This window comes from Eschrichtius robustus, chromosome 4 (assembly GCF_028021215.1).
Source record: "Eschrichtius robustus isolate mEscRob2 chromosome 4, mEscRob2.pri, whole genome shotgun sequence".
Taxonomy (NCBI): Eukaryota; Metazoa; Chordata; class Mammalia; order Artiodactyla; family Eschrichtiidae; genus Eschrichtius; species Eschrichtius robustus.
Genome location: NC_090827.1, coordinates 51631673 through 51646035, shown reverse-complemented (window position 1 = coordinate 51646035; position 14363 = coordinate 51631673). Strand labels below are relative to the sequence as shown.

At 34.4% G+C, this 14363-nt stretch overlaps 1 protein-coding gene across 6 annotated transcripts in view; it reads right to left on the bottom strand.

Annotated features, from left to right (window-relative positions):
* Positions 1 to 14363, bottom strand: part of WDFY3 (WD repeat and FYVE domain containing 3) — a 272029-nt gene that overhangs the window by 142713 nt on the left and 114953 nt on the right. For 4 of the 6 annotated variants that reach the window (XM_068542705.1, XM_068542706.1, XM_068542707.1 and 1 more), the window contains exons 5-8: positions 12649 to 12702; positions 8863 to 8972; positions 5106 to 5267; positions 1024 to 1216 (exon numbers count right to left, since the gene is read on the bottom strand). In XM_068542705.1, the coding sequence (XP_068398806.1) occupies positions 1024 to 1216; positions 5106 to 5267; positions 8863 to 8972; positions 12649 to 12702 (519 nt within the window). The remainder of the gene's footprint in view (positions 1 to 1023; positions 1217 to 5105; positions 5268 to 8862; positions 8973 to 12648; positions 12703 to 14363) is intronic. The other 2 variants (XM_068542708.1, XM_068542709.1) reach the window with 1 other exon arrangement.

The following is a 14363-nucleotide window of genomic DNA, read 5'->3' as shown; positions in this document are numbered from 1 at the left end:
ATATTTTTGATCTTTATCAATATAGTAAAAAGTAGAAAAAATAAAAAAACTATCTTCTAAGTTTAAGAAGAAAAATCTACTAATTAGTTAAAAGTTCTAATTAGAGTGAATATAGACTACTGACATACAGAAATACTTAAGGAAATAAAATTTTAAAAATTATGTTTGTAGTATATATTTACTAGTTTAAAACACAGTTATACCCCATAATGACTTTTGGGATTGGAGGTGTTTCAAAGAAGACATTCCCTCTCTTACCTTTAATGAAATTTATTTGTCTTAAGAAACCCAGTGTCACGTAACAAAAACTAACAAGACTTAACATAAGAACGGAGGTAAGAAACACTGAATGACTCACTGACCTCAGGTAAGTGAATAGTTGTACTAAAAATTATTTTGACAGATTCTTCAGTTTATGTGTATCTATATCTGTATCTATATATATATAGATATATATACACACATCTATATATATATATATATACGTAAATGGACCATTTGAGACGCTACAACTGTCTCCTATTTCTCCTAATTAGACATTTTAAGGGATAGCTGACATATTTATATATGAGTTAAAACAGAATGGACAATTTCTCCTCAGTGCTGATAAAGAATCTACCTAATTTTATTTATGCTGCATTGGACAGATTGTCTACTTATGAAATATCTTCAGAAAGACTTTAACTATAGCTTCTCAAAAACACTCTTTCTATTCAGCAAAAAAGGAGGGAAGAATAGGCTATGACATAGAACTTACATTACATTATATTACAATTGATCATTTACATAACAAAGCAGTTATTTTAACTCTTGTAGATATCCATCATTTGGAACATGAGAATTTCTTACACCTGAAATGCCTCACAAACAAAAAATAAATTTTTTTCTCCTGGCAAACATACTTTTAATTTAAAATAGAATCTTTGGAGAACTGAGAGATAAAAACAAATTTCCCATCATATGAGGAGAGAAAAGTGGAGGAAATTCAGAGCACCTAAGATGAATACATTATGAGATATTCACCGTGAATATACTTCACCACATTGACACTGAGACCATGACGGGATATGGTCATAAGGACTTCCCCGGCACTCTTCCTCCAAGGCAGGTTATAGGGAGGGCACCAAGAGGTTATTGCACTGAATAAAAGCTGGAGGTCGTCTTTTTGAGCCAGCTCCTCGGCCGGAGAAACAAAACTGCAGAGTTTCACTAAGATCTAAAGAACAAACAAAATATGTACATAAATAAATGAATGGTTGGGGAAAGGGAGGAGCTAGAAAAGGACTAGATCTGATTATTAAAAACTCTGAAAGTTCAGGGTTAGTCCTGAGCGATATCATTAAAGCCACAATGATGAGTGCTCTAACTTAGGCAACATTAAAAAAGACACCCACAATTTAGAAGTGTGTTACGGTTAAGACAGTTAATCACCTCTACTTTTATCAGCTTATTTTTTTTTTTAAAAATGTTCTATGTTTACCATCCTCTCTTTACCGTGGTATTTTTTTTTTTTTGCATTGTTTCACCCTACCATGAAACGGAATAAATCAAAGGTTAACTTTCAAGATCAGCATTCTAGTTTTCTATTGATAATTTGGTTCCTTAATTCTTAGTTTGTCATAGGTGAAATGTAATTTTCTTCTCTAAAAGGAACAGTTTTACGGAGACAAGAAAGTAAAAATAGGTTTTTAAAAGTAAAAGTATTCTCAAATTGTTCCAACTTCTATACAAGTAGAAGGGGATATTAGAACTAAAAAATCATCTTAATTCAGAAGTATCAGTTATGTCTAGTTGCCAAAAATCTTCTAAAGCATGATTCAACACTTCTTAAACCCTGGAATAAGAACTTATTCCTTACCTATGGTTTGCAAAATATACACTGCACAAGTGTTTACAGCCCTAAGGGCCTGCTACTTGGGGAATGCAGCTATGGTTTCTGCCCTCAATGGACCTTTTACTTCTAATCTCGATTTGGTGTCAGAAAAAGTTAATTTTTCTTCTCTGTGCTAAATTTTCTCATCTAAATATTTTTTAAACTTTATAAAATAAATAAAATAAAATTAGAGTATTTTAATATTTGTGGGGAAACTACTAAACAGAAAAATGTATTTGAAGTATCATGTTTTGTCCGAGAAAGCTAGGTCTTCCTTTTCCTATTTCCTTCAATGCAAAATTTTACTTAAATACAAGAATTTCTAATTCATAGCTGCCAAATATCAGGGAAAAAAATTAAGAATTCAGAGAAACAAAATATTTATAAAATCTGTAAGTACAGGCAATCCCCCCCACCAAAAAAATGTCTGGAGACACTGTTGGATACCGAATTTCCATTCATACATGTAACGTGTGTATCTTTTTCCGTATGTGTTAAATGCAACAAAAAAGATATGTGAAAAAAAGATAATCAATTGCAGCAAAAAAAGAAAAAAAAAAGCTCAGAAGAGTGTATTGTTGATTATACTTTTTGTTGGTTTTCACACTACCCTTATGTGATTAGAGGGACAGATGTCATTTCTCTAATCTACAACATAAAAACAAACCTGAAAATAAAATACTTTTTTCCAAATCAAATCTTTGTTCTCAAAAATAAGCTGGATTTAATTCCTTGATGTTGACTCTTAAGATAACTAGTTCTTAATCTTCAAAGGCAAAAGGATTCTTAAAATAATCTAGTATAATCCTTTCATTTTACAGAAGAGAAAACTGAAGAGTCTACTCATTCCTCTTCGGCCCCTACACTAACCACTTCTATTTGTAGGGACTCTGTTATAAAGTTCAGCCAACTGTGGCAGAGCAGTAATTGGCCACATCAATGCAAATGCAAAAAAAAAAAAAAAAAAAAAGCCTACATGAAGCAGTACCAACTGCTAAGGTCCCAGGAAACCATCTGTCACAAAATATAAACATAGGGATTTCATCTATCATAAACACTATGTGTTCTGAAAACATTTAATAAGTTGTGTCCATTGTTTTTCTAGACAAAATGATGAAAACAATGTCCAGCCTGCAATGAGGAACTAAAAAAGGTTAAGTGATGCACTAAAGGAGTACTGGACTAGGTGGTGGGAGAGCTGCGCTCTAATCACTGCCACGCACCTGCTGTGGATCGGCTTCCATAACTGTGAATGAAGCATTTGCTTTAAATTTTCTTTTGAGTCCCTTTTGGCCTTTAACATTCAATGATTCCAATATGCTAAAATGAATCCCACATTTAGTTCAAAGTCAGCACCCAGTGTTTTCAGATATAGAAAAAATTAAGTTTTAGGAAAAAAATCTCTGCTACTTATTTAGTGTTAAATATACAAAATTCAGCTTCCTCATGTTGTGTCTAAGCGAGATGATGCATGCTCACTAAACACTGTGGTCCTCATTTCATGATGTACATAAGTCTAATCACCATGCTGCACACCTTCAACTTCAACAGTGCTGTAAGGCAATTACAGCTCAATAAAAGTGGAAGAAAAAAAAAAATTCAGCCGCCATTTATTGCCTAAGGTATTAATTAGTTCTACAGAAGGGCTTTATTGAAACAGGGCTCTAGTCTGATTAGCAAAGACTAACCCACTCCATTCATCAATGTCTTAAAATAGCTTTAATTCCTATGTGATTTACTCTTTTATTTATTCCCACTGCTCTTCTCATCCAATCTAATTGAGGGGTTAGATAAACCTCAGGTCTAATCCCGTTTCTGCCATTCACTCACATCATCATTTTTGAGGAAAACAGAAGCTCTGAAGTCATGGATTGTCTTGTAAATTAACACGAGACAAGGGATGCTAAACACCAGCACAAAAGTATCTAATAAATCAAGTGTTCAATAAATGTTTTTTGAATTAGCATTTTATTGATAATCTTGTCTTTTCCTTTCTAAACCGTCTGGGTCTCCCTCTTCCCGATCTTCATTGCTAGACCTCAACAAAGCCTGGAGCATTCCTGGAGCAACGACCCCAGTTACACCAGGTGTCATCAACATGGGTCCCCAACTCTACCGCACCTACTGCAGATCCACTGTCCTCTCTGTTCTCTCTTCCTACTCTCACAGGTTATGGCGCTGGTGGTGGCAACAGCAGGAATCACAATTATTTATTAAAAAATAAATATTTTTATTTCATGTCTACTATGTCTGAAGCAGAGAACCATAGCTTTGGTTATTATTCATTTAATCTTTCCCCAAATCCTTGGCATCTTATTTCAGAAAATGGGACTCAAACAGGTGTTGGTTTTTTAAACTGAGGCATAAAAACACATAACAAAATTTAACCATCTTAAATCATTTGCAAATATAGAGTACAGTAGTGTTAACTACATGCACATTGTTGTGCAACACATCTCTAGAACATTTTCCTCTTGCAAAGCTGAATCTCTGTAACACTGAACAACAACTTTCTTTTCCCCACCTCCCAGCCCCTGGCAACCAACACTCTACTTTTAAAAGTTTGACCCCTTTACTTATAAATGGAACCATGTAGTATCTATCGTCTTGTGTCAAACATGTATTTTTACATGGACAGATTATATTCTAAATGTTTGTAGTTTGCTTGTTTTGAAAATTTTCTCCCAAGAAAGGATATCAAAATGATGACAATATTTCCAGGCTAGCTAACAAAGGTATATTTAATCTGCTAATGCTATTAAAAGAAGAGTGGCAAAGGTGGGAAAGAAGGGCTTTATAGGCAGGGAGGAGAGGAGGTGGCAGCAGCCACTAAAAATAAACTGTCTTTTCTAAGCTAAATATTTATAGGCTAAGGACTTCCTATATACAGACAGCAACAAAACAGAATTTCTTGACATTAGAAGAAATATTATGCAAAACTTAATTATATTGTCAATAAAAGATTTCCTTGCTTAGTTCATTTTAGAGATGTTTTTGCTACATCAAAGGTAACCTCTGTTCAGAGAAACAAACTTGTTAATCCCTCATCCAAATATTCTTCAAAAGAAATGTGCAGATTCAAGAAATGTGACAGATGAGATAAAGTGAACTTATAATAAACAGCATGAAATACTATAGAAAATGGAATAGGCAGGACATCTATTTAAGGAGTGTACCTGTTACACTTTAGATAGAGTGGTACAGATGGCCAGGCAAATAGCAACTTCCATACCTGTACAAAAACTTTCTGGAGTAGTCCACGACGTTCTGCTAGAGGTAGCTCATTCTGTGCACCTCCAACTGCCTCAGGCACATGTGGAAGGTCAAAAAACAGATATAAACATTTAACCAGGGTGGAAGGCACTGACATCGTTGTCATGCAGTCCACGGTTTTCTGGAAAACAAACCGGTAAATAAGTGAATAGACAGATAGACAGATAGACATAACTGTACTTGGTACAGCTAAGTAAGCTTAAATTTTAAGCCAGAAAATTATATATCAAAATAACTTTTTAAATGTCTGAAAAAAAATTAAAATGACTCCATGCTGACAAATACATATTTCCTATTTGGACAAATTTGCTGTAACCAAATATTGAGAAGTTTGTTATTTAGTAAGGTATTTATTAGGTTGACTATTAAGAGGCAGCATGTTTCAAAGAACATAAACTTTAGGATTTAGAAAAGATTTTAACCATGAACTTATTAGGCAAACTAATTTTGTTAGACCTCACCTTTCTCTCCTATAAAATGGATATAATAGTACATATCGCTTAGGGTTAATATGAGGGTTATATAACAAATGCAAGGATACACTGAGTACCAAACTATATATTAGTAGTTGCTTTACTATCACTTTTATTTTTATTGTAGATTCTTAGGGTTGGAAGGGCACTTGAAGGATATAGCCATCACTGACACAAAAAAATTTCTACATTATTTTCAAAGATTACTAAAGGAATAAACTTTAGACATTCTTATGGTGAACATTTCAGCACTGTTAAGAAATATGCTATAATAATTATAAAAATCTTTCCATGGTACAGTTTGGAATAGAAAGTTTTTCCATGCTGGCGATCAACAGGTTAGCATCGTCTGTTGATCTGTTTATTAATTTTGACATTAAACATTTCCTGAAAGCCTAGGGTATGTCAGTCAGTGTGTTGGGAGCTCGGCATGCAATGATGAAGGATCCCTGCCCTTCAGAAGACTGCAGTCTACAGCAGAAGCAGGTTTGCTAACAACTATGATTTAATCTCTTATGTGTAACAATGGCAGTACATTCAGGCTAATATAAAAGGGAATGATCACCACTGCCAGGAGTAGAATGGAAAAGTGTAGGAATTAAAACAAGAGGGGAAAGATCACCTGGAAGATACACAGGAGCTCAGGCCATATGGTACAGAATGTTTCAGGAACCTGAGTCCAAAACTGCTGACTCCTGAAAAGCCACAATAATAATGTCTAATCTGTAATGAGTGTTTATTATATAACAGGCATAAAGCTAAGCACTCTAAATACATGCTCTCACCTATTTCTCAAGTCATCCCTACAAGGTAGATTTTATTACTATACGCTCCTTACTTTACAAAGGGAGCAATTGAGGCTCATCACTTATATACCCTGTCTGGGGTTAGAGAGCGGGTTAAGTGGCCCACCAGTTTATACATGCTCAGTGACCTATGCGTGTGGTCTCCCATTTTAGTTTTACTTTCATTTTGCTGGGATTGGAGACCCAATGAAGTGTAATAAAGGAGTTACAGAATCAGATTTTAGAAAATTAGCTGGTGATAGTATAGATCATAGACTAAAGAGCAGGAAGGCGAGAGAAATTAGGAAACTAGTACAGAAAACGGTAAGAGCGGCCGGGCCTGAGCTAATGCAGTAGCTGGGTGACGGGGAGGAGAGAGCGCCTAACCAACAATCCTTTCCAAGATCTGGCCCCTTTCTACATATCCACTATCATTCCCCTCCTCTGATACTCAAAAGCTCTCTGCAGTTCTCATCTACCATTTATTGTTTCTAGACACCCCATGTCTCCATCTGACTCTCAACTTAAATGTCTGTTCATGCCTGAAACTTTAATTCCTCATCTTTCTTCCTACCCTCACCTACAAAATGTACAACTCCATTTCTATTTTCATAGTACTACATATAGCCCATTATTGCATTTTATGGTATTATCTTCATCCACTTCATCTCTGTCATCTACATGTTGATTCAGGACCATGTTTTTGTCATCTCTATCTCACTGCTGCCGACAGAAGACAGCATGCAAACAAGAAAGTCAGCTCAAAACATAACACTGAATTTTCTTTTTAAAATGCCTTTTTCCAGTTAGATTATTACTAGCTGTCCCTTCATATTAAGCAAAATGATGATATGATTATTCATTTTCATCTTATAACGGATAGATTAAAAGTACAACTGGGTATCCAAACTGGTAACTGGCAACATTTGTAATTTTTTTAAGTGATTCTTTTCTCCTGATTCTTTTCTTATGCTTTTAAAATGGTCTATCCATTTGTGCACATTTAAGTTAATACACATTTACTGATTTTCTACCATGTTCTAGGTGTCATGGTATGACACAGTCTATGCTCACAAGAGAGAAAGAAAAATAGTTCATCTACAGAAAATATGAATAAAACTTAGAAATATTCCAATTAAACACTATTATTTTATATATTATTCTAAGCCAAACCAAACTTTGGTACAGTAACATAGAGGCATTTATAGCTAACATCGATAGCAAGTAGAATTGGTATTTTGATAGTCACTTGATGTGGCCACAGATACATGAAAACAATGGTCTACTTTAGGACTATCTGAAGGTTACTTAGTACTTAGGGTGAATAAACATCTCCATTTGCCCAGGACTGAGGGGTTTCCTGGGATGTGGGATTTCTATGCCAAAACTCAGATAGTCCCAGGTAAATCAGGACAAGTTGGTCTTATTTGTTTTCTGACTTAAAAAACAAAACCTAACACAATATTGTAAATCAACTATACTCTAATATAAAATAAAAATTTTAAATAAAATAAAATAATAAAATAAATAGAAAACAAAACAAAACAAAAACCCAGCAAATGAAAAAGGAAACAGGCCGTTCCAAAGAAAAAAAATTCAAGTGCTGCTTACTTTAGGCTAGTAACTGGTTTCAGGATATGGTTACTAAGAAATGTGCATTGTTTCTCCCGTGGCCTGTGACGGTAGTATGATCGGTGTCACATTTACTTTTGTAAATTCCATGAGGTATTTGAAAGCCCATAGTAATTTAGACAATAGTCATTCTCAAGATTGGTGTGGACTTTGAAGGTAATTATACTCTGGATTTTAGAAGGCTGAATAAACTTCCTTCATCCCCAAAACATCACAGGTCACAAATGGGGTATTAAAACAGCACATAAATGACTACATGCCATATGTATCATGACAGATGCTTAAAGTTGATTTAAAGGGAAAAAAAGCAATCTCCAGAAAAAATCCAGTAGGAAGGAAATATGTATTATCCTGAAAACGAAAATATTTCCTTATTTTGTATAAAAGTTAGAAAAATTTTAAAGTATTTTTCATGTCACTTATTCCTTATTAGCTAACTGACCTCAGATGAATCTTAGATGACTCTTCCAAGTCAAAGTTTCCCTAATATGGGTTACAGAAATGCAGTTCCTGGGCTACTTCCCTCCAGCCACAGGTAGCCCATCTTTTTGCCCAGTGTGCTGTACAAATGGTACCATGCTCTATGTGCGCTATGATGTGACAAAGATGGAAAACACTGTTCTAATTTAAGCATTTCCTCATGTGTAAAATGGAAACATTAACCTCCTTATAGAGATGTTGTGAGAAGCATGAAATAATGTGTAAGAAGAATTAGAAGAATACACAGAATTGTCACAAAATCTTATTTGGATATGATGATAAATTTAATTTCACAAAATCCCAAGAGGATAAAAAGACATTTCAAACATGAAAACCAAGAACTTACCTGACCAGAGGATGCTAACAAATTAATTGTTGTCAGAAGCATCCAACCTCTACTGGCTTCTTCACTCTGATTGATTTCCAAGAATTGGACTATGGCCCGACTTGCAGCCTCTATAAAACCAAAGGAAAGTCATTAGGTGGAGAGAAATCACATACAAAATACGTTAAAGAGAGCAATGTTTTAATGGTATATGTAGATGTCATCATATCAATACAGAAATGTAAAAGTCAACCTATATATTTTAGGAAAAGGTACGTCACAAACTAGTCAAAAAGAGTCATGGAATAGGGGAAATTTGAGTTAAACCTACCTGGAAAACAAGTCTCTCTAGAAACTGTGAGGGAGGGATGGAAACAGAGAGATTAGGCACACTGTATTAAAACAAAAGTGTGGCTAGAGGAATGATCAAGAGGAACAACTGTAATAACATAGGGTTCACATTCTAGAAGAGCATATGTTGAGAATTAAAGTCTAATATCAATAGTAGTGATAGAAAATGCCTACTTACGAAGGAAGGTAAGCTAAGGGCTGTCTGTATTTGACTCTTTGGGCAAGAGGGAGCAAATGTAGTTTCTTGAGCAAAGTAGATGATGAAAGGATTATTTTAAGACTATTAATTTAGAGTGATGTGTATGACAAACTGCAAGGGCAAAGAGATTGATGGGGGAAACAAATTAGGAGGTTGGCTCAGTGATACACACAAGGGGTGACCTGAACAGCTGACATTAGGAAGAGATAAACAGTGAGGGAGTCATTCATAGAACTCTAGTGTTGGAAGAATCTTTGAAAGTCAACTTAGTTGATTATGTTTTTAAGGATAAGGGAAAATGGATAAATCCTTAACCATGCATTTAATTTTATCAGCACAGAGGTTCATCAATTTTTACATTGTAATAGGAGATGAATTAAAGTCAGAAAATAAGTCCAATCTGTTCACTGTAAACCAACATGTTAAGTTACTAACGTATACTTAACACATGTCATAAAGACACAGGGTGTAGAATAGAATTTAGATTACTTTAGAGGTATTCTTTCCTTTAAGACATTTAAGACAATCAAGATACAAGTGTTTTATTTAATAATTGAATGATACAAAACTTACATATGATACTGTGCTGGGCATATTTCATCTTCATATACTTCCATTTGAAAGAACATGTTAAAGGAAAATTTTTTAAGATAGCTTATTTTTACTAAGTCTTAACTGTACAACAAGCACTGTTTTAAGTGCTTGCAGATTCAACTCATTTAATCTTTATGTAGAACCCTGTAAGTTATTTTCTATTCTTAGACCCCTTATTATAATATAAATTGAGAAATGGAGAGGATAAGTAATTTGCCTAGAGTCAGGGACAGAACTTATATTCAAATCCAGGCTGCTTAGCCTGTAAAAGATAAAGATAGTGATAAAAAAATTTTACTGGAAAAGAGAAGTCAACAGAACCCTGGCTTACTTCTGGTATTCAGTATCTGGTAAATGTTGAAATTACTGTATTCATGCTCACTAATTTATAGTCTCTTGCCCCTCTCTAGAAAATAAACACCATGGGAGCAGACTTTGTCAGCCTTGTTCAGAGCTGATCCCCAGTATGGAGCACATCACTGGCACTAAGTGGGCACTCAATAAACACTTGTTAAATGAGTGAATAAATCAACCCAGGGAGATCAAAGAAGGACACATTGAATTCAACTTCTCAAGAACATCAGTAGGTTTGCATTTATTATGGGTAACAGAGATTCCTGAAAGTTTTGAGAGGGGAGTAATACAAAGAAAGCAATGTTCAAGGCTGATTAAATAGAGAAAGAAGAAAACAAATAAAAGAGTACCATTGAGAAACCATCTTTAGCAATCACGGTTTAAGATCATTGGTAAAAACTAACCTGCAAATTTTTCCTGCAAGCCTACAATGGACCCCAGCCATTTGCTATATAACACGAGCAGTCTTTCCTTGATAGGAATTAAACGCTCACGTAAGGAAAACAGCTCCTTACCAGTTGGCTAAAACTCTTAATCAAAGGCTGACGTGCTATGCTTTCATTTCCTAGGCTTCTTCGTAACCAGGCAACTTTGGTTTTAAATTGTGCATTTCCAATTTCGTAACTCCACATCTTAAAAAAAAATACCTGCAGTCTTCAAATTGCTTATTTTACAATTAAACCAATGTAATAAACTTCTATTTCATTAAAAAAAGAAACACTGATTGGTAAATCAACTGATCAATACCACCTATGTCTCTCACAGAGGGAAAAAAATATTTTGAAGAACTAAACCTACTTTAAAAGATAAACAAATTTATCTCCCTGGTACAGAATCTAGAAACCTACAGATGAGACACATTTTGAGTGACTCCGGATTCCACCCATAATACTTAACACTATTAACATTAAAAGAAGTTTGGACAAATATGTTTTTTTCACTGCTATTCAACAAGTTGCCAATTACGAACAATGAATGCCAATGGTTATTTTGAGAACCAAAACACCAAAAATGTACTCTTGGTTTGAAACAGTTCCACATATCTATCTGATCAATGGCACTTACAAAAGTGTGCGGTTTCTTTCGTTTTGGTTGACAATGAACATTAAGATATTCCTCAAGATAAGAAAAGACAATGTATTTTCAAAAATGTCCTATTTGTTATTAAACATTACAACAGTTCAGTAGATTGCTGAGCTGATTAAATGAGATAATACGTATGAAAATAAACCTTGAAAAGGATCAAGACAGTATAATTATTCATGGTGTCCCTTTAACAATGTTACCAACTTAATAATAACAACTGCTCTTTTTGAGAAGAAGATAGAGACTTCAGTTACATCAGCAATAATGTATAATTACGTTATCTGGCTTTGAATTATAGGTGCATACAAAGAGGTCTTGACAATAGTTGTGGCTGAATTGGAAACTCTCATTGATAAAATAGACTATCTTTACATAACAAACATATTCAGAAGAACTATTTTACTTTCACCTACTAATTTCAGTAGGTTGCCATGCAAAACAATTTGATGGGATCTCCGAGTTTTCATTTTAAATAAATCAAGAAGCTCATTGTAAAAGTATGTAACATTTAGTGCTATCTTTAAAAAATTATGTAGACAACGTAGTAAACCTCCATAAACCACAGAATTTCTTAAAACTTTGAAAAATACTCCTAGTCAAAAAATATTGCATTATGATCTTTTATTTTCACTAATTTTCAACAAATACAAATTTAAACACTGATTTAACTTAAGATTATAAGATTATAATGAAAAGAACATATTAATATCAGCCCATCTTGAGAGTTGCCAATCATTTTGATTTAAGCTTTAGCTTTCATGCTGCATTTCAGTACACATAGTTAGGCCAAAAAAATACAGAAATGAAGTTAGTAGAGCTCATTATTAGATTAAGTAAGAATAGAATGTAGACAGTTTTCAAGGAAATGTTAAGTTCCCAGTCTACACTGAGAGAGTATAAGTAAATTCAATTAGACTGCATTCAGAACAACCAGAACACAAAACGTGTTAATAATAAGTGTAATACAACAATTTTTCCTTTTGCAAAGTCTATTTAAAGCATAGTCATTTTCAGACTTATGCTTCAGGATGATAACGTGAGACACATCAATAGTACTATTACACTTTTTTCATTAATGAAGAAACCAAGCCTAAACGCCCATTCCCATCCCTCCCTTCCAAAAAAAACCACTTCCACATTAGTGAGAAAAATAGTATTAGGACTCACAGCTTCCATGCTTCTTTCAATTTGATAATACATTCACACCTTGGGAATGAAATTACCTGAAGGTGTTGTGGCTTTGAAATCCTTGGAGGACAGCGGGGCACACTGTTTTTCTGTTTAAAAAAAAAGGCTGGGTTGTCTAATTGGGGATTCACTACATTATACTAATCCCACCACAAGATGCTGCATCAGATGCCAACTGCGGTCAGCATCATTTGGCTTCTCTATCACTGCGCCGCTGCCCAGTGGGGATTACAGCACTGGGCTTAACAGTGGCACCTAGCATGCAGCAAAGTCATTAACAATAAACTGAAGATACTATTTTTACACCGGTGGGAATGTTCTCTTTCAATGATGTAAAATCGACCATGTGACTGACCTCAGAATTAAGCAGACTGCATGGCTGAACTTAACAAATGACGAGAAGAGATAGGGAAAAGTCTAAGCCGTGTCCTGTACACAATATGGCTACAAAATTATATATTTTTTCAAATTAGTTGAAAGTCACTACATATTTTTAACAAAACCACAGGGAGGCTATAACCAAGAGAATTAAGAGAGACAGAGAGAAGAGGACTACTGTATTACGAATCAGCCCATGTACCCACTTTGCACGTTGGCCTACCTAAAATTTTCCATTTTTACTAATTTCTGATGGATAGATTTAAACAACAGAATTGCCAATAAGCATGGTTCCTACTGAGATATCTACAATGAATGTTAGAAGTGATGTGGTAAAAAGACTTGATATGTGAATGGTGATTAGGTAACAAACAAAATAACAAGTATTTCACACCAAATTCAGAGGAGTCCTGGAAAAATAATCTTTCTCTGATGCACAACAGATAGAGCCAATTTTCAAAAGAATAATAGAGGACTCATTCCACCTGCTTCTTTTGGAGAAAAATTATGTGCATGTAAATCATAACAAAAATTACTTTCAATGATAACTTCCTATAAAATAAAAGGTTATGTGAGGTATTGAAAGCAGCCAGACTCATAGAAGCAGAAAGTGGAATGGTGGTTGCCAAAGGCTGAGAGGAGGAAGAAATGGAAAGTTGCTGATAAATGTGTATAAAGTTACAGTTGTGTAATATGAAAAAGTTCTAGAGATCTGCTGTACAACATTGTACTTACAATTTACTGTACTGTACATGTAAAAGTTTGTTAAGAGGGCAGATCTCATGTTAGTGTTTCTACCACAACAGAAATCAACTGATCAATCGGAAAACCAGAATGGGATATGCAAGAAGAAAGATGATTCAGGATGTACCTAGATGCTCAAAATCTAGAATTTTTTACTAGAAAAATCAAAATATCAAAAAACCTCCATGAAAGTACTTTTGATAACAGCACTGATCAAAAGAAACTTCCAATGTTCAAAACTAAAAATGAAAGAAGAGAACAAGGATTCCAGAAGCCAGAGTTCTTCAAGGCTGACAGATGAGACGCTCCAAAACTACGCTTTTCTCTCTTAAACATCAGTAAGCTGGCTTTTCTAACACTCTTCTAACTCTTAAAGCATAATGGGGTGGGGGGGAGCACAGAGAAATCCTATGTCAAAATCAGTAAAAATTTTTTGAGCACCTAATCTGTGACAAGCATTCTTTTAGGTGATACAGGGGTGAACACAAGAGACAATAACATTAAATAAGTAAATAAACAGGGTACTTTCAGATGACAACAAACCTCTAAAGGAAGTATTTAAGGTGACTGAATAAATACTCACTGGTGTGGAGATAGAGGATAAAAGATCAATTTGAGATAGGGTGAT